Below are 27,513 nucleotides of genomic sequence, written 5' to 3'. Positions count from 1 at the left end.
TAGGCATCATTCACAAGTACTCAATTCAATGAGTGAGGGGAAAATACGTTCTAAGAATCAGTAAAAATGGAGCATGTTCTACAAATTTGTGGGTTCAGTGATGAGAGTAGGAGGAGATGGCTCTAAGCCACCTTTTACGCCTCAGTCAAACCACAGTCCAATTGAAATGGCCCCCAGTGTAACATAAAGCAACCTAAGTGCTGCTCTAAATTGTGCCAGCTCAGGGTAGGGATCTTTGGGACCACTCCACTGGCTGTGGATGAGGTGAAGGACAGTTTGGGAATGCTTTCCAATGTTGAAAGGGGCAGAGAGAGAGATTTGTGCCGTTGGAAGGTTCCTCTAGAATGGAACAATAAAAAGGGCACTTAATGAGGACTGGGGATCAAGTTGTGTTTTGTCAGTTTGAAACCTGGCTTCATGAAAGTGCTGCAGTGAAAGAATAAGGAGGTAACGATAGCCAGTGATCAGAGTACTTGATTGGGGCTCAGAACACCAGGATTCTATTCCTGGCTCTGCCGCTGCCCTATTGGGCACATCAATTACCCTCTCTCAGCCTCAGTTTCCCCCTTTGACAAGGAGGGAAAAATGACACTTCCTTGATTTTGAAAGCACTGTGAGATCTGTAGCTGAAAAGTGCCATTAAGATTTATGTAGCATTGTTATTAGTGGGTCTGTGGTTGCAAACCTCTAAACAACTAACCTTCAGTCACGTGGCTTAGAGACAGCTGTGCTGTGTGTATGTGTGTGTCCTCAGAGCCTGAGCTCAGCCCACCTAAGTCGATTAGAATCTTTCCGTTGATGGGCTTTGGAACAGCCCCCAAACCACTTTGCATTGGCCATGGCCATAAATAATGCATGTGCTTTCCAAGTGCAGGTCTGCAGTGAGTACGAGTGGGAGGAAGTGGACAAGTGTCAGGAGAGGGTCTGTTGTTAGAGGAACCTTTCTTATTTCATCCTTTTTCCTTCCCTCATTCTCTCCATGTCCAACGGCTGGGCCCCGTGGCACCTAGCACGTAGGCTGCTGACGTTCTCTCTGTTTATAATTACTTGAATGGAGATTTCTGCATTTGCTTTTTTGGACATTGGATACCAACAAGAGAAACCTTTAAAGGGATACTGCTGAGGTTGCTAAACCCGCAAAATGACCTCAGTTGCCCCTCCCACCATTTGTCTATTTCAGTTGTTATTCTGTGACGTGGGGACTGTCTCTTGCTGTGGTCTGTAGTGCCTAGAACAGTGAGGCCCTGATACAGGCTGAAGCCTCCAAGCATGGCTGTAATCATGAATGCTACAAAGAGGTAGTATTCGGGAGCTAAGGTGGGCATTTCTCTGTTAGATTGTGCGGAAGCAGTCGGCTTTCCCATGTGTGTAATGAGACCCCGCATGAGTCATCAGTCCCACAATATGTGTTCCTTGCAAAGTTAGCTTGGGTGATAGCTAGTAGAGACATGAATGTTTAATCGGTTAATCAGTGAATCAGTGGAGGCTGGTGCAGCTCCCCACCTGCCCCCGGCAGAGGGCTGTTCCAGCCCCGTAGGGGTCCCGGAGCAGCCTCTGTCCACAGCGGGCCTGGGCTGCCCGCAGGCAGGGGCTGCTCCTGTGTTCAGATCAGCCCCTGCCTACAGTGGCAGGGTCTGCTCCAGCCCCCCCCATACCTGCAAATCCCTCCTCCCCCCGCATGCTCTCCATGCCCACCCTACTCTTTAATCGGTTAACTGGTTCAACAGTAGGTTTAACTGGTTCACCAATCAAGCAGGGTTTTATATCCCTAATAGCTAGGTAGGAGGAGCCCCTCTGGGAAGCCCTAACCAAATGACTGTGCCTCACTGGTGCTGTACTCCCCACATGTGTTCCCAGGATGTCTGGGGGGTGGTGTCCTGACATGCTGCAGTATGCTGAGCCGCTCCGACGTTGTGAGAGGACATGCCTGCCCTCCAAGGAGGAATTGTGGGAAGGCATTGGAGGACCATCAACACTCAAGTGATTTAGCCTGCGTCCTCTGGGCACAGTGGGCAGGTTATCAGCCGGAGGGAAAGCAGCAACCAACCTCTAGCCAGGCCAGCTTGCCTGGACTAAAACTCCTCCAGCCTGAGGTCTGAGGGTGTTTTGTGTGTGCAGCACGGCAGGATGGGGTGGCACAGTGGAGAAACACCCTCCCTTTTCTGCTTTAGCAGCATAGGAAGCTCATTTCCCTTCTCACCTTCCCAGAGCTGAGAGCACCTGCTCTGGTGTCAGAGGTGGATAAGCCTTATCAGCCCCTTTGTTTTAGGTTTAAACTGATTTTTACTAGTAAAATCCTGGGGGTTACAAAAAATATTTTTCCATTTTTTCAAAATAGATGTATTCCCATAAAGCTTTAGTCTGCGCGTCTGTGCAAAGCTGCCTGTTAGAGTAAGGTTATGGATTAGTCTAGAAGAGACACCCAAGAAACAAACAGCATTTGTGCAAACTTGGATGTGCATGCACATCTGGACATACTAATGAATCTACTGACCACTACGTACCCGTGTCAAGCTGTTAGCTGTTTAAAGATCTGACACGCTAAAATGGGAAGAAGATGAAAATCTGTAGTTAGGATGTTTTGGAACACAAGGAAAGTTTAAAAAAACAAAAGAATGAAGTTGAGTGTATGATTGCAAATGGAGTGGCTCAATTTTTAAATCTAAATATTTATACATGGATAGTAGTAAGTCTGTAATTGTAAACTGTTTCTTCAAATGAAACGTTTTATCTGGGGATCAGAGATGCATTGTTTTCTTAAACTCAAAGGTGGCGTTGTGTTTTGAGTTATGTTTTAGTTCTGCATCAAACCATACTGATGAACGGAATACAAAGGGTTAATGTGCTGAATATTCCCCCCTCCCGTCCATCTGCTAATAAACCTCGAGATTTATCCAGAACAATTGCTAGTTTTTCTGCCGATTTTCACCCAGTTTTGCTGTTTTAGTAATAAACTCCAATAAATCCTTGGGAAAAATTAAAATAGAAACCAAAAATGAAGGGCCCACCTATCTAACATCCATACCAGTTGTTGTCTCTTTCACCTGAGATACTGTAGCTGCTTTACCAAGGAAGGCTCCCTGAGTTGTACCCTTCTCAGGTCCGGACCGAGACATTCCGGCGCCCTGGGCAGACAGGTTAATTGCGCCCCGGGTTGGGGAGGGCGCATGCGCAGCCCCGCTCCCACCCGGCGCATGGGGGAGGGCGCATGTGCGGCCCTGCCCCCGCCCGGCGCGTGGGGGAGGGCGCACAGAGCGGCAGTGGCAGGACACACATGCCTGGCTTGGCCCAGCCCAGCTACCGCTGCTGGCATGCAGCCCTGGGCCGCCCGATCCGAGCCGAGCCTGGCCGTGCAGGGCCCTGCGGCCACGGGGGGAAGGGCGCTGCTGGCCAGCTCTGTGGGGGTTAACGTGGCCCCCGCCCCAGGTGGCCACTGCAGGGTGGCCACTGGGAGCTGCTGCAGCCCGCGATCCGGGAGCCAGGTGTGTGGCGCCTGATGGCAGCTATAAGGGGAGCCGCATGCCCCTTACAGCTGCCATCAGGTGCTCCCCCCATAGGTTGGCGCCCCGGGCAGCTGCCCAGCTAGCCCATTCCTTAATCCGGCCCTGACCCTTCTGGGATACTCAGCTTTGCAGTGGAACTGGGATAGTCTGTTTCTTATAAAACCTTGTTAATGGAAAGTGATTGTGAGATGCAGTCTGCTGAACCACACATGGTCTCCTCCTCCCTTCCCCCCCATCCCGCAGACAGATGGCTTTAGATGAAACAGACCTTTCTGCTTGAATCCAGGGCAATACTCTGCTTCGGGCTATATTTACAAGTGGGCTGTAACCAATAAAGAAGCCAGTTACATCCTAAATAGGAATCAGACTAGCAGAAAAGTGCAAAGAGATTGGTTTCTGCCATAGCTGAAATAATGGTGGGGAACAACCCAACAAGCTAGCACTGGGAAAGAAGAGGGTTAATGCAGATGCTTTTCTGTACGAGACAGAGTCATGCCATAAAGTACAAAATAGCACATCCATTTGTGTTGATAATTTTGTTTTTCATGATGGACTTTAAAAACCAAGGGCCAGACACTCACATGGTGTAAATGTCATGGCTCCACTGAAGTTGGTCACTTTTAGGGCACGGCTTTGTCATTACGAATAGCCCTCTTTTCACCTGATCATAGCGCCTCTTATCCAGAGGGACACGAAATGCTTTACAGGCAGATTCTCAGCTCTGCCCCAGTTCTACTTACCACAGGAATGGAGGGGAGGGGAACCAATATGACCTGAAGCCAACTTTTTGCCTCCCTATGTTCTGAGGTCTCCCCTGCAGTAAAGTAAACTTATGCTTAGCTGCTAATGGCCTGAGATCTGTTGAAGTAGCCATGATTAGCCAAAGCACTCTAGCAGTTTGGCCATGCTCCCTAGCTGTACCCACAGTACGCTCCCTACACTGAGGACTGCAAGGGGGAAGATGTAGAACTGTCCAAGGAATCCTCCTGTTCCAGAGGAATTTAGAGCTCCTTTATGTTATTCTGAATGGGAGGTTCTGTGAGATGTGTCATCTGGAAGATCACCCCCAAAGGGACAGGGACTCCATCTGTCGTGGGCTCCCAAGCTAAGCATTGAAAGCTGTTCCCTGTCACGAGTTTTGTGTACTTGCAGCTGGGAGAAACATGGTTGATATCACTACAGCATCGGTGCAGGCAATCACATGCTCCCCGTGCATCTTAGAGACAGCCTGGGGTAAGCAGGCACAGCTCCATGGATCTGCGTAGCTCCCACGCCGGTGCTATAGCTGCATCCTCGATGGAGAGATTTCCTCTTTCCCCAGCACGCTGACTGTGGGCTCCGTTTCCCTCCCATATTCTTTATCTACAGTGGTGGAGAGAAATGGATTTTAGAAGAGCGCCAGGGGCAGCGCGTGGCCCTCCAATCCCCCCACACCCCTCCACATCCCTCTCCCTTTCGGTTAACTGGTTAAACAATATGTTTAACTGGTTAACCAATTAGACAGGATTTTACATCCCTAGTATAGGGACTGGCTCGTACCCTCTTCCTGTACAGCAGCTAGAGGATGGCAGCCCTGTTTCAGCTGAAGCTACTAAGCATTACTGACTATAAATCACAGCAGATCAGGGCTCTGGTGCACCATAGGATTTTGTTATGTGGTGGGTTTGGTGGCTGTCTTGCAGTGATAGACGCAGGGTGATTCTCTGTGTTGGGTATCAGACCAGGACACATGAGTTCTAGGTTCTGATGCTAGTGCTACCAGTGACTTGGGATATCATACAGGAAGATCTGGATGACCTTGTAAATTGGAGTGATAGCAATAGGTTGAAATTTAATAGTGAGAAGTGTAAGGTTATGCATTTAGGGATTAATAACAAGAATTTTAGTTATAAGCTGGGGACACATCAGTTGGAAGTAATGGAGGAGAAGGACCTCGGAGTCCTGAATGATCACAGGATGACGATGAGCCGCCATTGTGACATGGCTGTGAAAAAGACTAATACGGTCTTGGGATGTATTAGGCGAGGTATGTCCAGTAGGGATAAGGAGGTGTTAGTGCCATTATACAAGGCATTGGTGAGACCCCATTTGGAATACTGTGTGCAGTTCTGGTCTCCCATGTTTAAGAAGGATGAATTTAAACTGGAACAGGTACAAAGAAGGGCCACTAGGATGATCCGAGGAATGGAAAACCTGTCTTATGAAAAGAGACTCAAGGAACTTGGCTTGTTTACTTTAACCAAAAGAAGGCTGAGGGGAGATATGATTGCTCTCTTTAAATATATTAGAGGGATAAATGCCAAGGAGGGAGAGGAATTATTTAAGCTCAATACCAATGTGGACACAAGAACAAATGGATATAAGCTGGCTATTAGGAAGTTTAGACTCGAAATTAGGCGAAAGTTTCTACCCATCAGAGGAGTGAAGTTCTGGAACAGCCTTCCAAGGGAAGTAGTGGGGGCAAAAGACCTATCTGGCTTCAAGATGAAGCTAGATAGGTTTATGAAGGGGATGGTTTGATGAGGTAACATGATCTTGGCAATTAATTGACCTTTCACTATCAGTGGTAAATAGGCCAATGGTGGGAAGATAGGAGTTGCTATAGAGAACTTTTTTATGACATGCTTAGGGTTCAGCTGATCGCCATATTTGGGGTCGGGAAGGAATTTTCCTCCAGGATAGATTGGCAGAAGCCCTGGAGGTTTTTCGCCTTCCTCTGTAGCATGGGGCATGGGTCACTAGCGGGAGGATTCTCTGCATCTTGGGGGTCTTTGAACCATCGGGTTTCAAGGACTTCAGTATCTGAGATATAAGTGAGAGGATTATTCTAGCAGTGGGTGGGTGAGATTCTGTGGCCTGCATTGTGCAGGGGGTCAGACTAGATGATCAAAATGGTCCCTTCTGACCTTAAAGTCTATGAGTCTATGAGACTCGCTAGGCGAAACGCCAAGATGCCTGTTGCATAGGGTGGAGCCAGCTGGTGCAAAGGTAGCATAACCTGACGCTGGAGCTGGGCCCCACCCATGAATAAGAGCAGCATGAAATGACTGCCAACAGGCTGAAACGGTAGCTGAGCATTAGTCCAGCACAGGTGTAACCCACACAGCTACTGGGCGTGGTGCACTGTTCCAGGTAGCAGCACCGAGACCACTTACAGCCAGAGATAAGAAAAAGGGAGTTGTACAGCCTTAGCTGAGAGCCTGCTGGCTTTTAGCTCAAGTGCAGAGGCTCATGCACTAAGTTGCTGAGGTCCCAGGTTCAGTTCCACCCTGTGGCAGGATAATGCAGAGAAGGGGATGTGATGGGGTGATGGAACTGAGTGGAGGTGGGGATGAGCTGGCAGGAGACCACAGCTGGGGCCAGCAGGAATCTCCTTCAACCAGAGCCCCCAGACCAGACCTGTGTGTATAACTAGGGGAAGGGGACAGGGAACACAGGTGCATAGAAGAGGGGGGACCTGGATCTCCGGGGGTATGTCTACACTACCACCCTAGTTCGAACTAGGGTGGTTAATGTAGGCATTCGAACTTGCAAATGAAGCCCAGGATTTGAATTTCCCGGGCTTCATTTGCATGTTGCCGGGCGCCGCCATTTTTTTAATGTCCGCTACTTCGGACTCCGTGCCCGTGGCTACACGCGGCACGAACTAGGTAGTTCGGATTAGGCTTCCTATTCCGAACTACCTGTACTCCTCGTGGAACGAGGTGTACAGATGGTTCGGAATAGGAAGCCTATTCCGAACTACGTAGTTCGTGCCGCGTGTAGCCATGGGCACGGAGTCTGAACTAGCCAGCATTTAAAAATGGCGCCGGCCGGGATCATGCAAATGAAGCCCGGGAAATTCAAATCCCGGGCTTCATTTGCAACTCCGTATGACTACATTAACCCCCCTAGTTCGAACTAGGGGGGTAGTGTATACATACCCTTAGAGAGTCTTAACCAAGGGTTCTGTCCTGCAGCCTTTATGCCCTGTGCAGGGGCGGTCTGGGAGCACAGCATTGTGGGGAAAGGCCCTTTTCACTTTGACTCCGAGCTCTTTGGAGAGTTTTTGTCTTTGTCCTGTGCCCAGCACAATGCGGTACCTATTTGATTGAGGCTCCCAGGCACTACCACAATGCACTCTAATAAATACACGATTTTGATTTGCTGGGAGCAGGGGGCACTTGGCCCAAACTCCGGGGAGAGTCAGAGGCTAGGTGGAATGATTGTCATCTGCTTTCACCTTCTAGTCACCCCGAATGCAGGTCCATCCCCATGCCCTGGAGGTTATACCAGCAGGGCAACCCAAGTGCTGAAGCAGGAGGGTGAGAGGTAAAGGCTGAAGGGAAATGGCTAGGAAAAACACCAGCGGCTTCCCCCCGCCCTTTTTCTGTCAGTGGATTTCTGGCAAAGGGCGCACTATAGAAGCAGAGGGGAATGACATTCCAACCCCCTTTTTTTTCAGAGGGAAAGGGGAAAGGAAGAAGCCATGACACTGTCACTGACCCTGCAAGGCCCAGAGCAGATATTTCCCTTTCAGCTGGTTTATTTACACCCCCACCCCTCACTATGGCGATCCTGGGTTCCACCTGAAAGGCAAACAGTGAGTCAGTTAGGGTTCCTCTCAGGCTGTGTGTGATAAGAGTCACACACAAACACATGCACCCAGGGCTGTGGTAAGTCGTAAGGGTCATGCCTAAAAGGGGGGGAGCACAAGCACAAGGCAGCCAGCTCAAACAATCCTCCAAGCCAGTGGTTGGCCACCTGCAGCCCATGGCCACAGGCGGCTCATCAGGGTAAGCTAATGGTGGGTTGCCAGAGGGATTGTCTACCTCACGTCCGCAGGTCCGGTTGCCCGCAGCTCCGATTTGCTGGAAATGGTGATCCATGGACTTTGGGAGTTGCAGGTGGCTGTATTCTGGACAAACTATTTGCGGCCTGCCAGCGGCTTACATGCAGCCCAAAGGTTGTCCAGGAACTGGGGAAAAAAGATGGGTTGTCAAGCAAGGCCTCTTCTCAACCAACGTGCACAGCGCAGGCATTATTTCACGTCCGTGACAAATCTACTGTGCACACTGGTTAGCGTTAGAATGCCAGTTGGCTGGTGAGCTACCTGGAGAAGGAGAAAGTGCTGATCTCATACTCCACTGAAAACCCACTTTAATACCTTTATGGACAGGGCCATGGCGTGTGTGTCTCAGGAAGATCCAGGTCCCCTCTCTTCTGTGCACCTGTGTTCCCTGTCCCCCTCCTCTAGTTATACACACAGGTCTGATCTGGGTGCTCTGGTTGAGGAAGATTCCTGCTGGCCCCAGCTGAGGTCTCCTACCAGCTCATCCCCACCTCCACTCAGCTCCATCGTCCCATCACATCCCCTTCTCTGCATTAGCCTGTCACAGGGTGGGGTGCCCTCTCCCTGGTTTCTTGCTGCCACAGTCCTCCTGCACACCAGCGGTGGGTACCGCTCCCAGTGCTTCTGGATGACGTGTTTTAGAACCGTGTGTTCCCCACAGCACTAGGTTTCCCCCCAAGCCTTTGCCTATTGCCAAGGCAGCAGGGGTAGGGTGGAGAATCTCACTTCTTTGGCCTTCCTTGCACATTTTTACCTCCTCCCCCTTCCTGTCTCTCCTTAACTGGTTCTAGCTGATGAGCTGCAACACCCTCCCCCCCCCCCCCACACACACACATTCCTGTTGCAATGTAGGTAAGGAGCTGGTGGACACTTGGGTTCCGCATATCTCACCACTATTTTTGGTTTATCACACCACAAGCTCCACTGTCTGTGAAATCCACACCAGCCATGAAAATCATGCAGGTTTATTGGCAGCTCTAATTGAGAGTTAAAAATGTCTGGATCTCCAAAGGTCTGGGGAAGAGATTTTGGAGGGTAGAAGGCTCTTTAATCCAGCAGGCAAAGCCAACAATTGGAAACTGAAGCTAGACAAATTCCGACTAGAAATGAGGCGCCGTGTTTTGAATAGTAAGGGAAATGAACCTTCGGAGCAGCTCACCTAGCGACATGGTGGATTTGCCTTCAATTGAACTCCTTCAAGTGAAAATTGGAGATCTCACTGAAAGACCTGCGCTAACTTCACCACGAGTTATGGACTTGATGTAGAAATCACTGGGTGACGTCCTCTGGCTTGTGTTACGCAGAGGTCAGACTAGATGGGCTTTAAGCTATAAACCCGTGGCAGGTTGCCTTCTCTGGTGTTGGTGAGACCATGGCTGGCTTATTGTTTTCCATTCAGGGCTCCCCTTTGATGTCAAAAATAAAAAGGGGAGGGGAGAATTGTGCTGAGCCCAGTGTGGTCCCTGTCCATGCCAGCCTCTAAGGTGCTACTGCAATACACATAATAACCAGTAATAACAACAGCCGAAGCCATGAAGGAGCTGGAGGGGTTGACCTGCTAGGAAAGGCTAAAAGAGGAAAATATCTGTGGCTCGGCTAAGTGAAAGCTAAGGTGAGGAGCAGAGGAATCTGATCCATCTATCAGAGGAAAGCAAGAGAGAGGGACACAGTTAGTATGAGTGGAATTAGATTAAACAAAGGAGAAATGTGTCTGAATAGTAAAGTCCCTTCCAAGCAGCGAAATCTGTTCGACTTTCACTGCTCTGTGGCTTTTTTAGCGTTTCTCTCCCTCATGGTCAGTGGTGGTTCAGCTGTACCCAGGACTAACAGGTACAGTATCATTTCTTTGCGTTGTTTGTATCACAGTGGCACCTAGAGGGCCCAGTTGAGATAAGGCCCTGCTGTGCCAAGCACAGTGCTGGAGACAAGACTCTAGAGTTTGCCTTGGTTCGCAGCAGTTTCCCCAACAGGTCTGTTGTAAATGGCTTGGTCCTCTCTGCTGGAGCTGACCCCAGGTGATGATGTTTGGCACCGAGGCAGTTTCTGCTCTTATTTGCACCAGGTCATGGCCCCGATCCTGCAGGTTCCCCAAGTCTAAGCCAGTTGGGACTGCTCATGAGTTTGAAACCACACATGAGCTCGGATCCCTTGCTAAATTGAGGTTTAACTCTGGAGTACCCCCACTGAAGTCAGTGGAGTGACTCTGGATTGACACCAGCACAACTGAGAGAAGAATTTGGTGCTTGGTTTCATCCTCAGGTCGATTGCCTAGTCTGGACAGGATGATAGGTGGAGTTAGGCGGGAGGTATGTGTGCTAGGGGAGGGGTGCACAGTGATATTGGTGAAGACAAAGGTAACCCCACTTCTCAAGCCTCACCTTGCTTCCCATTCACCTTTTGTTTTTATTTTTCTCTCTTCCTCTAGGAGATCTGTGACGATCCCTATCTCTTTGTGGATGGAATCAGTTCCCACGACTTGCACCAGGGCCAGGTTGGGAACTGCTGGTTCGTGGCAGCCTGCTCCTCTCTGGCCTCCCGGGAATCTCTGTGGCAGAAGGTAGGGAAGTCATTGCACTTGGCAAAGGCACCTTTGCTTTGGCATCACCTGTTCAGGTCGTCTCCTGCATAACATCTCTGTTGCTGTCAGAAAAGTTTTTACGATTATACACCTGATAAATAACACAGGCTTCATTCTCCACACACTTACATTGCTGTTAATCAGGAGTGGGAGCATGGGGATTGAACCCACCACCTTGCTATTATTAGCACCATGCTGTAACCAGCTGAGCTAGCCACCTGAATGTAGGCATATCCATGACAATTCTAATTACATATGGGGATTCTATCACCTGAATTGTCAGACGCTTCCTGGCCTGGAGCAGGGTGGTGGAAGATGGGAATCTAATCCACAGTATAGATGCAGGAACTAAGGGCATGGGGGGAGCTGTATTATCCCCGGGCTTCCGGCCTAGCCCCCTGGGTCCCAGCTGCTGTGCCTCGCACACTGGGACTTTGCTCCTGGTCTCGAGGAGGAGGGGGATGAACTGGGGTAAGGGGGCTGGATTTTAACATCCTCACTTTTAAAAATATTCTCCCACCACTGAGCCGTCGTATGGTTAATATTGCACAATTGCCTGTTGCTGTATTTGAGCATCCACGAAAGAAACGCAAGAGGACGCTAAGCCTGACTAATTCGTAGAAAGGGAAACAATCCACAAGCCAGCCTGACTTTGTCACTGGTGGCAGAGAAGAGCACTTTACTGAAGCTTTCTCAGATGCCTGCGGCAGGAGGCAGCCAGTGGTGCCCTCTAGAGGCATGAGACCATAATGCCTGCCTTTGCTTTTGCCTTTTCTGCCCATGCCGTAATGCAGTGACTGCATTCCTGCCGCTCTCCTGCAGAATGTTCGCCTCGCAGTGCGACTTGCAGAAGCAGCCCCTGCTCTGTGGCTAGGATGGGGTGCTGTGCTGGGGTGGCAGAGTGTACCATGGTGGCAAGCACAGGGGGGGATTTGATCTGAGCCAGTTCAATTAATTTGAGAAACATGGTCTAACAGGAACATTATGAGGTAGGTAGGGAGGGAGGGAGGTTTTTGAAACTACACAACTAGTAGAAAGTAATGACTCCCCTCCCTCCATAGTTCTGTAGCCCTGGCCACCTCCAAACATATGCTTATTTCTAGACACTGTAATAAGAGGGCCTACAACATAAGCCTATTCTTCTCCTTGTATCCCCAACTTGTAAAATTGCCTGGCAAAGAAACTTGAGGCAGGCTATGCACTGAGGGGGCAGATCCATCGATTTACATCCATTGAGGACCTTGAGTTTCAATCGAGGAGCTAAGCAGAGGGCCCCAGACTGACCATAGGCCAGATGGCGCAAGCAGTTTTGTGTGTGTCTATAAGGTGAGATTTACACTCTGGAGCATGAGCTTTGATTGTTCTTATCCAAGCTAGTCCCTGTATTACAGGGAGTGTCGGTTGTGCGAAGACACTCAGTAGCTGTGTTCCCTTCAGGAAGCCCTGTGCTGCTACGCTCTGCAATGCTTACAGGCGCAAGGAGCTAGCTGCTGGTCCTGCGTAATTCAGGGGCTGACACGGGCAAGCACAAGTTTTCTTGGCATCTTAAAACCAGAGGTGGGGCAAATTCTGCCTGTCAGAATTGAAAGTGAGCAATGGAGTCCTGCTGTGCTCTAGCTCTCTGGATGCCAATTGGGTATTTATTAAGGTTTGTTATCTATTTATATTCCAGTAGCACTTAGAGGCCCCAATTGAGGGTATGGCTACAATGTTTGGGTTTTTTTTGGAAGAGGTATGCAAATAGTGCTCGCATTTGCATACCTTCTTCTGTTGTTTTTCCTGAAGAGGCTTTTCTACCATTTGGCCCCGTCTACGTGGGGCCAAAAGTCAGGAAAAACCCCCTCTTTCAAAAGCCCCCTTATTCCCCATAAACCGAGGTTTACAGGGGCTTTCGAAAGAGGTTTTTTTTCCTGACATTTGGCCCCGTGTAGACGGGGACAAATGGCGGAAAAGCCTCTCTTGGAAAAAAAAAAAGCGGAAGAAGGTATGCAAATGCGAGTGCTATTTGCATACCTTTTCTGAAAAAATACCAACCAGTGTAGCTGTACCCTGAGGTGAGTCTGTAGCACAATGGGGCCTTCTACAATCAGACAGCAAACTTTGATGGCCCTCATCAATGCGATATGGGAGTGTGTGCTGTGCTGTGCTAAGGGCCTCTCCCAAGTCATGTATTCAGAGAGCTTTGGATCGGGCTTCATGTTACAGGCACATAAGCTGTAATATTCCTAATTTCCTTTTTGTGCTGCTAGTAACCAAGAAGCATCACAAGCCCCATACTTACATGGTTAGTCTAGTCAAACCTGTCTCTGCCTGTGACCCTAACCATCCAATGGATTAAAGCGCCATACTGGGGTTGTTTATTTGTTAAAGCATCCCTGTTTCTCATCAGTGGGCGCTCTGGTTGTCTAACAGAGCCAGTCACTCGCTGGGCAATCAATGAGGCTTTTGTAAGCTTTTCCCCCATTGAAGTTCCAGTTCACTGCCTCTCAGGAACTCTGTCTGGGTGATGCAAGATTGGGCTTTTTTTGAATGTTCAGGCTATTAAATGCAATATACAAATTGTCTTCCCCACTCAGCATTCACTTCCAGCTCTGCCCTAAGTGCCCCTGAGCTAGCAGAAGTGGTGACCATTAGAGAGCTAATTATTTCTGCTTCTCTGTCTCATTGCTATTTCTCCCCTGGCAATTGGGTTCTGTTTGTTCATAATTTTCCAAGCCCATAATTCTCAGGGGCTCCTGCCGGCCTGTCTCTTGTTATACTATTTTTTTTTGTAGTGGGGTTGTGTTCAGGTCTGGGGCAAAGGCTAGAATCTTCTCCCAACACTGGTCTGGAAAATGCAGCGACGTTCTACAGTGCCAGCCATAAGCACGTTTCAATCTTGCTACTGATTCATAGACTGTAAGGGCAGAAGAGATCATCAAGGGTATGTCTACACTAGCCCCCTAGTTCGAACTAGGGGGGCTAATGTAGGCATTCAAGTTGCAAATGAAAAAAAACCAACCAGTGTAACAGTTAACTCGAACTAAGGACTTAGTTCGAGTTAACATTTGACTGCCACGTGTAGCCGCGGGCAGTTAGTTCGGACTAAGGGGATTTAAAAATGGTGCCCAGATGGGAAGATGCGAATAAAGCCCGGGATATTTAAATCCTGGGCTTCATTTGCAACTTCGAATGCCTACATTAGCCTCCCTAGTTCGAACGAGGGGGCTAGTGTAGACATACCCCTAGGCAAGTGGTTTTCAAACTTCTTTTTCTCGTGATCCAGTTGAAGAAAATTGTTGATGCCTGCGACCCAGCATAATTTGACTAGACTGAGTGTGGGCTCCAAGGTAGGGCTGAGGATGAGAGCTTTGGGGTTCAGGAGGGGCTCTGGCTTTGGAAGAGACCATGGCTGGGGCAGGACGGGTTTTCCTTGAGCAGCTCCTGGTCAGCGGTGCAGCGGGGGTGCTATGCAACTTCCTGCCTCCCCTGGCACTGCAGACCATGCTGCACCTCAGAAGCAGCCAGCAGAAGGTTCCTAGCCAATGGGAGTGTGGAGTTAGTGCTCAGGGCAGGGGCAGTGTGCGGAGCCCTGTGCGCTCTTTCCCCCATCCCCTCCCAGGAGCGGGGCCTGCTGCTGGCCATTTCTGGAGTACAGAGTAGTCTGTAGTGGCAGGACAGGCAGGTAGCTGCCTTAGCACCTCCACTGGTCACCTGATCCCCCTGGAGCAACGAGACCCAGCGCCTGACATTCTGCAACCCAGGACTGGGTTGTGACCCCCTAACTCTAAACCACTGATCTGGGCTTCCTGTAAAGCACAGGCCAAAGAATTTCCTCCAGCCACTCATATAGAGAGCCCAGTAACTTTTGTCTGACTGAACATATCTTCCAGAGAGGCATCTAGTCTTGATCTGACACACCAAGAGATGGGGAATCCATCCTTCCCCTTGACAGTTTGCTCCCATAGTTAATGACCCTGACTGTTACAAATGCGTGCCTTGTTTACCACTGTACACAGAAGCTGTATTGTTAGACCCTTACTGTAGAGGATATTATCGTACAGAAGGGAACAGGCCAAACATTTGCTGAGGGCTCAGTGGGCCCCTTCATAGAAAGAGATGCTCACCCCAAACCAAGCGTTGTTACATTAGTGATCCTTGCCCAAGTAATTTTAATGAAAAAAACGTAAAAAGCGAGTGGTCCAGTCGCACCCTCTAACAAAAAGTAGAGATGGTTTCATGAGCTTTCGTGGGCACAACCCACTTCTTCAGATAACGAGTGAAGCAAGAGGAACCACTGAAGTCCTTTGATCCTTCAGGAACTAGCTTGCTTTGTGGTCGGGCCCAGGAGCTCGCAGCTTGGGTCTAGAGATTCTGGAGTTGTGTGTTGCTTTTCCTTCTCTGTCCTCTCGCGCCACCTTTTTACAGGTGGGCTTGCTGAGTGGAGCTGTCTGCACCCTCTGTCTCCAGAGAGCAGTGAGAGCCACTTCCCTTGCAGATCAGATAGCCCTGGCCAGGAGAACTGTCTGTGAAGTTGAATGGAGGAGAGGGAAGTGCTGCAGCTGGAGTATTAGACTGGGAGCTCGGAGAGCTGCGTTCTATAACTAGGTCTGCCTGGCCTGCTGTGTGTGTCCAGCAAATCAGTTCAATGTGCCGGGCCTCAGTTTCCCCATCTTTAAAATGGCTTGGTAATTTGGGTCTTTCATGGCAACACAGAGCACTAACCAGGCACTAACCTGGTACCAGGCCAGACAGCAGAAATCAGATGGGCCCAAACTGAAACACTGATTCTGAATGGATCTAAATCCCACTCCACAACCATGGGGCAGTTTCCTATGGACAACCAAAGTCCAACCACCATAACTCTGACTGTCTTCTAAATGGGCCGACCCACACCCTGAATCATAACACCATCCAAAGCTCCAGGCAGGTAGGATAAGACTCCAAATTGGATTCGGACTGTTGCAACTTGGGTCCTTCTCTGCGAGCAACGATCACTCATTTAGTATTTCCGTAGGGATCAGCATCTTCCCAGCACAGGACAAATATTAAGGGCTATGATCTGCCCCTCCCCTTACTTACTCTGAGTGCCTCCTTACGCCATGCTTCTGTGGAAATCAGTGCAACTACATGTGAAGCAAGGTTCTCTTGAGCATAAGTAAGGGCAGGACTGGGCAAAATATGGCCCGCAGGCTGGATCAGGCCTATCAAGCCACTGGATATGGCCCGTGGACACAGCAGGAAACCCCAAGCAGGCTCCTTGCTTGCCTTGCTCCACTTGCACGCCTCTCAGAAAAGCGGCTGCCAGGCTGTTTCTCTTTCACAACTGTGAGCCCGGAGAGGAAGGTGGAGAAGGCTTCATGAGCTGTCCCCACCCCCAGCACAGTCCCATTGGCCAGTTTCTGGCCAATGGGAGCTGCCTGTTTGAATAACAGGCAGCACAGGATGCGCCACGTGCCCCTCCCCTCTGGCTCATAGTTATTCACACACAAGTTATTCACACACGCACATGGCTCTTGCAGCCTATGCAGGGGCGGGGCAGGCAGGCAGGCTGCCTGAGAAACATGCTGGACTGCTGGCTGGAAGTCACCCAGGTAAGTCTCCTGGCCAGAGCCCTACCCCTGGCACCTGAGCCCCTCCCTTCCCCAACACTCTGCCCCCCTCCTGAGCCCATACCTCCTCCCAGATCTGGTGCCCCAATTTCCTGCCCCAGATCACAATCCCTCCTGCTCTAGGTCACAACCCAAATTCCTGCACCCCATTCCCCCACCATCGATCCCAAACCAAACCCCTGCACCCCCTCCTCTACCCCAATCCCCTATCCCAGGTCACAGCTCCCTCCTGCCCTAGATCACATCCCAAGCCCCTGCACCTCAGTCACCTGCCCTAGGTCACAACCCAAACCCCTGCTTCCCAGTCCCGTCACAACCTCCTCCTTCATCCAGCCTCCCTCCCAGACTCCAGACTCCCTCCTGCACCTCAGTCTCTTATCCCAAGCTCCCTTTTGCACCCAACCTCCATCCCAGACCCCACACTTCCACCATTAATATCATGGAAGACTGAGGCCCTGGATCACTTACCTAATTCTTGGAGTGGCCCCCCATCAAAAATTATTGCCCATGCCTGGGTAAAGGGAATGATTGTGTCTTGTACTTTACACAGCAATAACAATGTGCACAAACCACAAAGGAGCAATTGAGTCCCCAATAATTGTGTTTGCACAGACGTGCCAGGCATGGCTTCATACCTGACAAGAACTAAGAGTTGCCAAATGAAATGAATAGGTAGCAGGTTTAACACAAACAAAAGGAAATACTTTTTCATGCAGCGCACAGTCAACCTGTGGAACTCTTTGCCAGAGGATGTAATGAAGTCCAAGACTAACAGGGTTCAAAGAACTAGATAAGTTCATGGAGGACAAGTCCATCAATGGCTATTAGCTAGAATGGGCAGGGATGGTGTCCCTAGCCCGTTTGCCAGAAGCTGGGAATGGTCGACGGGGTGGTTCACTTGATGATGACCGGTTCTGTTAATTCCCTCTGGGGCACCTGGCATTGGCCACTGTCAGAAGACAGGATACTGAGCTAGATGATCCTTTGGTCTGACCCAGTGTGGCCGTTCTTAGGTTCATATTGCAGATTGGTTTCTGGGTGCTTCTGAACTATCAAATGCAGAGAGCCCCACTAGAGGATTCCCAGACCATTTAAAGTAATACTTCCCCGTTCTTTTATACTGCAGTAGCAGAATCTGTTTCTATCTGATTAATAAACCAATGTACGTGAGTGCAGATATCAGAGTGGTAGTCAGAAAGCCAAGTCCAGGCTTCTGCAAGCATTTCTCTTCTGTGGTGTAGAAAGACACCAGCATCTGATTCTGACTCTGGGATAAAAGTAAGTATGTTCACCGAGCTGTTAAAACTCACCCGAAGAATGGGATAGGGATCTTGGGCCAGATTCTGCTTTTACACTGGTGTGACTGTGTTGATTGACACCAGAGTGAGACCAGAACTGGGCCTAGCAATAGCGTAGTTGAGGGTAAAAGCGGGTAAACCCACTTCTCCTTTGAGGATTACGGAGTTTAGTTTAGGTTAGATTATCCATTGTTTTTTACCTCTACCCCCTGGCTGCCAAGAGTGTCCAGGCTATATGTTAGGACAAAACACTTCTGTGTTTTACCTGGCTTTGACAAGAGCATTAGGTGGTGTTTTTCCACCAGGGCAAGCTGGGGACAAATTCCTCCAAATTCCTCCGAGTGACACTGCCACCTGAGAGGCCTGTTATGGATGTAATTGGGAAGCAGCTTCCGACTCAGGCTGAGCTGCCTTGGTAGACCACGTGCGTCATGTGCGGTCACCTGGGGTTTCCCCCTAGCAGCAGATACCGCACCGCAGGGGCAAAGGTAGGCACAGCCTTTGGTCTTCCCGGGGCTGTGTACAGAGCCTGCTGCCTCAGCTCATCAGAGCGCTGCCCAACTGAGCGCTCAATACCGCACCAATCGCCCATTGCCCCCGTCACAGTGGGGGGAAGGGGAGGGCAATGGGGCAGTTCGCTCAGATCAGGGCTTTGGATCATACAGTTTGGAGGTCGGGTCTGTAGCTCGCGCTCTCAGTCTCTTTCTGTCTAGATAGAGGAATACGGCGTTCCTCTCCGTCACAGTGGCTCCTGTCCTGCAGCCCATACTCAGGCAAAGCCCACGTTTAAAGCCCCTGGGGCCAGATCCCGAGCAGCAGCACGTAGGGGGCCTTCTGCCCAGATCTCTCTGGTGTCTGCTCTATTCGCACAGCAGGGTGCTCTTCCCCCTCCTCAGGCCTTGCAGAGCCCCCTCCTTGCTGCCCGGAATCTGTAGTCAATGCAAGCTGCAGGCAGCATGAGGAGAATCAGTGTACGTGTGGAGAAGGGTGTTGGATGCACGTCTTCTCTGGAAGCCCTGCGGTGTTGCCTGACCTATCGGTGGGGTGTTATGTCCCATTTCCAGCATGGGAGGGGCAGGCAGGGTTCAGCTGCCTTCAGCTTGGCCACAGCCTGAATGCCCGTTTGAGAGCGAGGCGCTCTGCGCTTGCAGGAGTGATGCTCGCCCTGCGGGAAGGCGGTCTCCATTTGGGAGGTTGTATTAGCACTGTTAGCTAATCACAGACAGCGCAACACAGCCAAGCAGCCTGAGGTAATCCAGCACTCGGATACTCACATCAGTCTTTGCAGGGAGCCACATAGTAGGGGAATAATCCATGGGTGGTGCTTAGCCTGGCAGGTTCTTGGAAATCTCCATGGGGTTCATTGGCCAAGTGCCCCCTATTATCATGGGTTATGTTAATGCCCCCGATACTATTGCATATGCAATAGGGATTTCAGCCTCTTTTCATTATCTATACTTCCCCACCCTACTAACGTGGGGGCAGGGACTCTTCTCCCATAGGTTACTAGACCATTTACTTCAAGCTTCCCGGCATGTGCATCAGTTAGTTACTGTGGCTGAACGGCTGGGACAAACTTTTGTCTGGTGGTTACCTGCCAGCAGTTCAGCAACACTGAACGGAGCATTCTGACTGATGACATGTGTGACACCGTGTGAGGGGTGAGGGGTGCGATCACTCCCTCTCAGCCCGAGAGGGGGGGGTCTGCAGACCCTTTTGTCCTCTTTTGGTCCTTCGTCGTGCCCCGGGTCCCTGCTATGGGGCCCGAGCCCTCGGGTGCAATCACCCCCTCCCGGACGGAAGGGGGGGTCAGCGAACCCTAAAATAGTTACCCGTCCCTGCGGGATGGGGCCGAAGCCCCTAGTCCGAGGTCTCCCCCCTCGCGGGGTCCCGACTCGCACTTCGCTCTCGCTACGGGTGTTAGGAGCGGGATGCTCCTCTAGGACAGGGAGGGGGACCCGGTCCCACCCTCTCTCCGGGTCCCAGCCCGGGGCCCTAAGCGTCGGGGCCTGCTAGTGCCCTGGCGCGGTGGACGGGGGTCACTCCCTCTGTAACCCGTCCACCCACGGTCGCCAAAAGAATCCTGCCCCGGGCTCCTTCCTCCCTCCTGGCGGCCCTTGGAGGCACCGCCCCGACCCCCAGAACCTACCCTGGCTCGGTAACTTGGATCCTGGGTCGTCCGGGCAAAGTCGCCGGGGAGAGCTCCCTTGGCCAGGTTCGCTCTCGGCTTAGCCGTTCCCTCTGGGTCCAGCGCGGTGGGGTTCGGCCCTCGTCGGAGGAGGGGCTGGCCGACCGCCGGTGGCGATGGCTGTCCCTATGGCCCCAGGGCCAAGGTCTGGCTGACCGCCGGCCTGGGTGGCGCTCGGGGTCCGTCCTGGGTCGGGGGCCGCTCCTCCGCCGCTGCGAGGAGGCTGCCCCCAACCACGCCGGCGGCGAGCCTTTTCAAAGCGGCCCGCCGCACCGGCTGCTGCCCGGGGCCGCTCCCCTTCCAGCAGTGTGCTGGCCTCTGCCCTGCTGCACGCCCGCCTCGCTGCGCCCCGCGGGGCCTCGAGGAAGGGGCCAATGCTCCCCTGCCGGTGCAGGTGCGGCGGCAAGTGGTCCTGCCGGCTCCTCCGGCTTACGCCGGGGTAACGCTGGGGGGCTCGGGACTGGCCGCCGGTTCCCGGTGGGGAGTGGCTCCGGCCGGCCTCCCTCCGGGTCAGTGACGGCCCGTCACACACAGCATCACGGCTGTCTTGTGGCATCTTATCAGGGCTGTCTTTACCCATAGGGAGAATACCCAGTTGTGTAGGGCACCCCAAAATGTGAGGCACCACTGGGTCTAAATGTCCACCCATCCGCCTCTTCCTATCCTGTTCTGTGGCACTGCTTTCTCCAGAGAGGATCAGGGTTTCTTAAAAGTGAAAAAGCTGGCCAGAGCTATTAGCAGACATTGAACCTGTAAAAAAAGCCATTCAGGTGGTAATGAAGCCATTTTACAGGCATCTGCCAGCCCCAGATATATACTGTCAGTGTCCGGATTTACTGTCAGTCTACAGGACTTTAGTTTAAAATTTGAAATAACATTTCATTAGTGTGCTGCTGAAGATTGTAAAATCACATCTCTAAAAAATCATCTCCCTCATTCCCAGGCTGCCATCGGGCACAGGGCACCAGTTTAATAGTACTTCATAGGGCCCCATAAATCCTAAAGACAGCCTTGCACAATTACAGAAGGTCACTTCTTGGTTGGTTACGTCTCTTAAGTCTTTAGGCCTTAGGGCTCAGTTAGTTTAATTAACCTGTTGTCCTACAAACTTACGGCCTATATATTTCTGAGTTCCTGCACTATTCCGTAATGGTACGTCACCTGACCCGTGTCTGTACAGCTGTAGCAACTAGCTTGCTGCTTCAGAAACATCGTCCTATGGCTACTTTCACTCCTTTCGATTTTCTCTTTGCCTTCCAAGGGAGTGTGTTCTGGGGCAGATCCCACTGAGGGAATCCTTGGTAGGGTGGGTCCAGTGAAGCTGTCCTCAAGGACCAGGGATCCCAAAGCTGGCACAGGGCTCCCCCAGGATCTGGGATCAGCCATTCCATGCTACAACCACTGGCCATTCCATGCCACAGCGGAACAATAATGTGCCCCCCATTAAAATGCCACAAGAGGGTCCCTGCCCTCTCCCCAGCTGGCATGTCCCTAGCAGTGGAACTCCAGAGTCATGGGGGCTGCATTCATCTAGGGAGCTGAGAGCAGGACTTGACTTAGTGGAAGCTCTGACTGTGGAGTGACCACAGGATTTGGCCCCACTTCACTTCCAGAGCCAGAGGCAAGTGACACAAACCACTCTCCTGCGGGGAGCAGCCTGTGTAGGGACAGCTGCGGCTGCAGAAATGGGCCATGCTCTCCGAATGCTTCCGCTGTGCTGTTTACACGTTGCTCGATTTTTTCATTCTTTGCCGCTGTTTCAAAGTCATAGAACCATAGCGCTGGAAGAGACCTCAGAAGGTCATCAAGTCCAGCCCCCTGCTCTAGGCAGGACCAATCCCAACTAAATCAACCCAGCCAGGGCTTTGTCAAGCCGAGACTTAAACACCTCTAGGGATGGAGACTCCACTACTTCCCTAGGTAACCCATTCCAGTGCTTCACCACCCTCCCAGTGAAATAGTTTTTCCTAATATCCAACCTGGACCTCTCCCACCACAACTTGAGACCATTGCTCCTTGTTCTGCCATCCGTCACTACTGAGAACAGCCTCTCTCCATCCTCTTTGGAATCTCCCTTCAAGAAGTTGAAGGCTGCTATCAAATCCCCCCTCACTTTTCGCTTCTGCAGACTAAACAGACCCAACTCCCTCAGCCTCTCCTCATAGGTCATATGCTCCCTTCCCCACCCAGTGCACGGGCATGACTGCATCTAACCTTGTGCAGTTGGACTGATGGGTTAGTAGGTAAAAGACCCATTGCCTTTCAGAATGTGCTTCGCTTCATCCCTGTGAGTAACACATGAAGCTCAGCTACTAAATGCTCTCCAGGGTATTGAAAACATTGTTAACTTAGCCTCTGGGCAGGATGGAAAGTTGTTCCTAATGGTGCTTATTTATGAGCTAGTAAACAAACCCAGGGTAGCGGGAAGTCAGTGGGGCTATTATTAGACCTCACTTATTCCTTGCTGTGGTGCTATCACCATGTCCCTATGTGCCAGTGATTCCTTCTAATTTCTTTCAATCCATGAGCAGAATAAATTTTGTTATGCGCACCAAGGCATGTGCAGATGTGCACCACCAATAGAAACACATGCTGCCGCTTGTGGACGCTGTGGACACTCTGCTAATCAGCTGGGTGGCATTTGAATCTCTCCTGGGTAGCTGTCCAGGCACTCAGCTTACAGAGAACACGGCTGTGTGCCGATCCCCAGGCAGGCTGGTCAATCCCTGGAATTCCCAATAAAATGACTCCAACCGCATTCCTGGTCTCTGTCGCTTTGTGCACTGAGCTGAGCGCGTTATCTTTCCAGGAGCCCGTGGTTTCAGATCACGTAATGAGCACGTGTGTGTCCTGTAGGGTGCCCAGTGGTGACCCCAGGAAGTCGTGCCCTCCAGAGATGAGTTTGTGTGGCTGCCATAGCGAGTTGATGTGACAATGCAGCATGGTGCTGTGTCGTCCTGCATATCGATGCTGTAGGATAACAACAGCCACCTCGTGTTCATACAGCACCTTTTCTGTCATGCTTCCGAAGTAGTTTCCAAAGCCATAGGCACCCACTTGTGAGTGCTCTGGGGGTGGGGAAAAATGGACCAGTGGCCTCCCTATCAGCACCTCCCCCTTCCCCCAGCAGCTCCCACCTGCCAGCAGCCCCATCTATCTACACCTCCTGCCCAACGCCTACCACCCACGGCTGGTCAGCTGTTCTGCAGTGTGCACGAGGAAAGGTGGGGGGAGGAGCAAAGGTGGGACCTAGGGAGGGGGCAGAACAGGCAGGGAAGAGGCAGGATGGGGGTGGGGCCTTGGTGGAGTGGGGGTGAGGCCGGGGGCCAAGCCCACCTTTCCCTCCCCCTAGCACATTAGGAAATCAGTGCCTATGAGTCCCACAGCGACAGACCCCTGGAAATCCAGCCTCTCTCTCATGCTCCTAGAACTGTGGATGTTGCACCCCTTGGCCACTGCTCCGTGTTGTGGGTGGTTCTCACTTGTCCCGCCCTAGCAGGGACCCTGGGAGGTTTTACCTCTCACAGGGTGCCACAGCAGCTGTAAGGGGCAGTGTACCCACCGCTAGACCCTTCCGTACCATCACACCTCTGGTCAGAGCCACGTCTTCTGCCCCCTGAGGTGGGGCTGGCAGGATGCAGCCCCAGGACTTGGGACCCCAGCCTTGCAGAGAGGTTCCCTGCAGCTTGGCCCCTCTGATGATCACCCTGAGAGAGCAGGTGGCCATTGGAGCCTCTTCCCTGTGTGTCCTGCTGCCCAGTGTAGTAACATGGTGGCCTTGCTGCCGGAGGCCTCATTTAAATACAAACAACTGAGCTCTGGCTTGCATGGGAGCGGTTGTCAGGGAGGTTGTCAGGGAGGCTGACATCAGCGATCCCTTCCCTATAGATTATTGTACAGTGGCAGGATCTGTTCCTCATCTGCAAATGAGACAAGAGGGCACCCAGAGGAAACCCTGAGGGCACTTTGCGTCATTGACCCAGGTTGCCTAGCACCACTGGGACTGGGGAGGGAGGGCGGGTTGGCTTCGAGTTTGCATTTTCCCAGGGTGGCCTGCTGGAGAGCCAAACAGTGCTGAGAACGGAGCCGGGGAGGAGAGAGGCAGAGGCGATGGCTGCCGACGCGTCGGAGCTCAAGCTCCCCTTGGTCCAGGATGTCCAGCTCACCAATTGCATGCGGCTGCGGGTGCAGAGCCTCCAGCAGAAGAACGAGCGGCCGCAGGACGGCGAGAAGCTGCTGCGGCCCAACGAGTACATCTACCGGGTGGACTTCGTCCGGCAGCACAACCTGCGCTTCCTGCGCTGGGACATCCAGCTGGAGAAAGAGGGGAAGGTGACAGTGACGGGCACCTCCCAGCACTGGACGCCCGACCTCACCAACCTCATGAGCAGGCAGCTGCTGGAGCCAGCGGGCATCTTCTGGAAGAAGCCAGAGGCCAGCGAAGTGGAATGCAATGAGGCGGATGCCCTGGAATTCGGGGAGAGGCTGAACGAGCTGGCCAAGATCCGCAAGGTGATGTACTTCCTCCTGTCCTTCACTGATGGCCTCGAACCAGCCCACATCGAGTGCTCTATCGTATTCAAAGCCTGACCCATCCTGGCTTGGGCAGATCCCTCCCCTCTTGCCCTGTCTCTCTTCATGTTTCTTTCTCTTTGCTTCTATTCAGAGCTCTGTTCATTCCTTTTAAAGGGACAGCACGACAGTAATGGTGCCCTGTTGATCCGCGGCTGGCGGTCATGGTTTGAGAATAGCCAAGTGGCTATGACGCAGCCCTGCTGCCCCTGCTACCCCGGGAGTCTTTCCCTAGCAGGTTGTGGCTGAGCAGATGGAGGGAACTGCTGCTTTAGTAGCCTGGAATGCTGTATTACATGCTTGCCAATTCCGCAGGGAACAGCAGAGCCAGGTGAGCTGGTTGACTGGCAGCCTGCCGAGAGGGGGGCGAACCGGCTTGAAAGCTGAGACTGCCCTGAGCAAACCCAACCAACGCCTTACCAGGGAGCTGAAGGTCCAGCAAGGATCTCTACAGCACGCCGCCGGGTGCAGTAAGGAGAGCGACGCGGACCAGCGGGTGGAGCTCCCGTTTCAGAGCCATCGTTTGCAAAAGCATCTGGGATCCTGCTTTGCAGAGTCACTGCGTTTTCAGAGGGGCTGAGCACTCGCAGCTCCCCTTGGCCTCCGAGGAGCTGTGGTACTTGGCAGCTCTGAAGACCAGACCCCAGGAGTCTCAAGGTGGCCTCTCGCCCTCCCCTAGTGCAGTCAGTGGCCCCCCTGGCAAATTTCAGGCCTGCCGGTCAAACCCTAATGAGGACTTCGGGCTTTGGACTAGCAGCTTGTCTGTGCCCTGCTGCACAGTGAGTCACTCTCGTGGCGCATTTGCCTCGCTGGGGTACAAACTGCATAGTGGGATGAGGAGTTGCCCGGGGATGGGGCATATTGAAGATTAATCTGCTGCAGAGAGCTGAGCTAGGCAAGAGATGGGGCACCGCAAAGGTTTCCGAATAGAGTTAACCCTTTGTAGCTCTGAGCCAGACGTGAGTGCTCTTCCTTTGTAGAGTGCAGTTACAGGTATGTGATCTCACCAAGCTCACATAGGAATGTATGGCTTATTAGTCATTTGCCTAAGGCTGTTAGCATGCCCGGTGCTTTGCAAGCAATAAACTAAGAAACTTCCCTTGCACCAAACAGCTTACACCTTAAGGGGCTGTTCCTGCTAACACTTTCTGCTAGGCATACAGCTTTGTATGGTCTGGGTGTGTAGGCTACATGGGTAGAAGCTGACGACCTGGGTTCTCTTCCCAGCACTGCCCTTGTGTGGCTTGGTGTTTGAACTTGGGCAAGTCACTGAACTGCTCTGTGCCTCAGTTTTCCCTCTGTGAACGAGGCAATGATTTGGACCCTCTTTGGTAAAGTGGCTTAAGAGCCACAGATGAAAAGTGCTAGGTATGTGCCACTCTGTCCGATGGTCCCGAGCAGGACTATATCTGAGAGTGTTTGCAGGGTGAAACACTGAAAACAACGAGCAGCCGTGTGGCTTCTGAGAGACTTACAAAAATATAGATAGTAACATGAGCTTTTGTGGACAACACCCACTTCATCAAATGAGCTGGGTTGGAAATAACAGGAACTCACAATTTATAACAGAAAAAGAAAGGGAAAGGGGAAAAAAAAGTACCTGTCAATTGTAGGACCGATGCTAGGGAAGCTAGTTAAGTGGTCTGGAGTGCTATGAGTTGTTCCAGAGGTGTATGTCATGTTATTACATGAAAAACAAACCCACCTTAGCTCAGTTCTCATGGTTTGATCTCACTCACAGCTCTTGCTTATTCGTCTTGCTGATCTAGACAAGCTTTCCTGCTCAGGGGATAGGGTAGGCTCATTTCTTTGCCAAAGAGAGTTGGAACGGCAGGGGGACCGTGGCAGCAGGTGGACTGGCAGTCATGGCGTACACCTCAATGGTGCGGGGCAGGAAGGCAGGTAACTGTGCCGGAGAGCCAGGTCAGCTGGCGAGACAAGAACAGACCCATGCGGAAGAGAGATTCCTTAACTGCGATTCCAGAGAAACCTGGGTCTCTCCAGGAGACTGCAACAACAGGTGCATTCTTCTGTGCTGTCCCTTTTATTTGTTCACTCGCTGTCTTTGTTTAGAGCTATGTCCTGAAGACATGGGACACCCCAAGATCAGGAATAGACGTTGTTCCTATTTCCGTTAGTCCTAGAACGTAGCAACTTTGGGCCAGTTTTTGCTTTGGGATTCTAACAGCACCTTCCACCAAAACTAGCTGCACACAGCCCAAAGCAGAGCGTGGCTCCTCGCCTCAAATGCCACGTGGGCCACACAGACTGTCCCAGCGCTAGCCACTCCTGAGCTTCAGGCCACTGCGGCTATGAATTGTCAGCACACTTTATTGGTAATTTGCTGTTTGTTTCTCAAAGCCAGTGTGCCGTTCACGCTGCCCTTGTCCTGCTGGGTACCTGTTTGTGTACAATGTAAAATAAAAGCCCTTGAGGAATGAGGCTGGATGTGTCTCCCTCTGAGCTGTTGTCTTTATGTAAAATGCCCTCGTCCTTACACACAATAAAGGTGATCCCACCAATCTTCACCCCACGATTTTTATAATTTTTAGGCATCGTAATCTACACACACACACACACACACACACGGCCTGCAAAAATATAATAATTTTGTGCTGGGAGTGACATGCGGAGCTGGGTATTTAACTGCTCATGTAGCTAGAGACTGGGAGAAAGAATGGTCTGGTTCTTCAGTGTATCTTTGAGCGACCTCACATGTAAGTCGATTTGGGGGACAGTATCTTAGCCATCCTCCGTATTCATGGAACAGGGAAGTGACTGACTAGTCGACAGGCTAGTGAACTGGTCGCTTCCCCCCTCCCCACTGCTGCCTCTATCAGAAAGAGGCAGCGGGGGTGGGGGGAGAGGAAGAGTACTTCAAAGCGGTAGCACTGTGTGGAGCCTGGGTCCAGACCCTGCGCTCCACGGGGCACTGCCGCTTTGAAATGCCAC

General features: G+C 51.6%; 2 protein-coding genes across 3 annotated transcripts in view; both read left to right on the top strand.

Annotated features, from left to right (window-relative positions):
• The window catches only part of CAPN5 (calpain 5), a 117,261-nt gene that overhangs the window by 61,617 nt on the left and 28,131 nt on the right, over nt 1-27,513 (top strand). For both annotated transcript variants that reach the window (XR_016348572.1, XM_006139577.5), the window contains exon 3: nt 10,760-10,891. Coding sequence is in view for 1 of the 2 variants with exons in the window: in XM_006139577.5 (XP_006139639.2) it covers nt 10,760-10,891 (132 nt within the window). In the remaining variant the exon portion in view is untranslated. The remainder of the gene's footprint in view (nt 1-10,759; nt 10,892-27,513) is intronic.
• On the top strand, nt 24,006-27,003 carry OMP (olfactory marker protein). Its single transcript, XM_075919512.2, has one exon. It carries the CDS (start codon nt 24,100-24,102, stop codon nt 24,577-24,579), a length of 480 nt encoding a protein of 159 aa, XP_075775627.2. The 5' UTR covers nt 24,006-24,099; the 3' UTR covers nt 24,580-27,003.

Source organism: Pelodiscus sinensis, chromosome 1 (genome assembly GCF_052426305.1).
Source record: "Pelodiscus sinensis isolate ZL-2025 chromosome 1, ASM5242630v1, whole genome shotgun sequence".
Classification (NCBI taxonomy): Eukaryota; Metazoa; Chordata; order Testudines; family Trionychidae; genus Pelodiscus; species Pelodiscus sinensis.
This window is presented reverse-complemented; position numbering and strand designations above follow the sequence as displayed.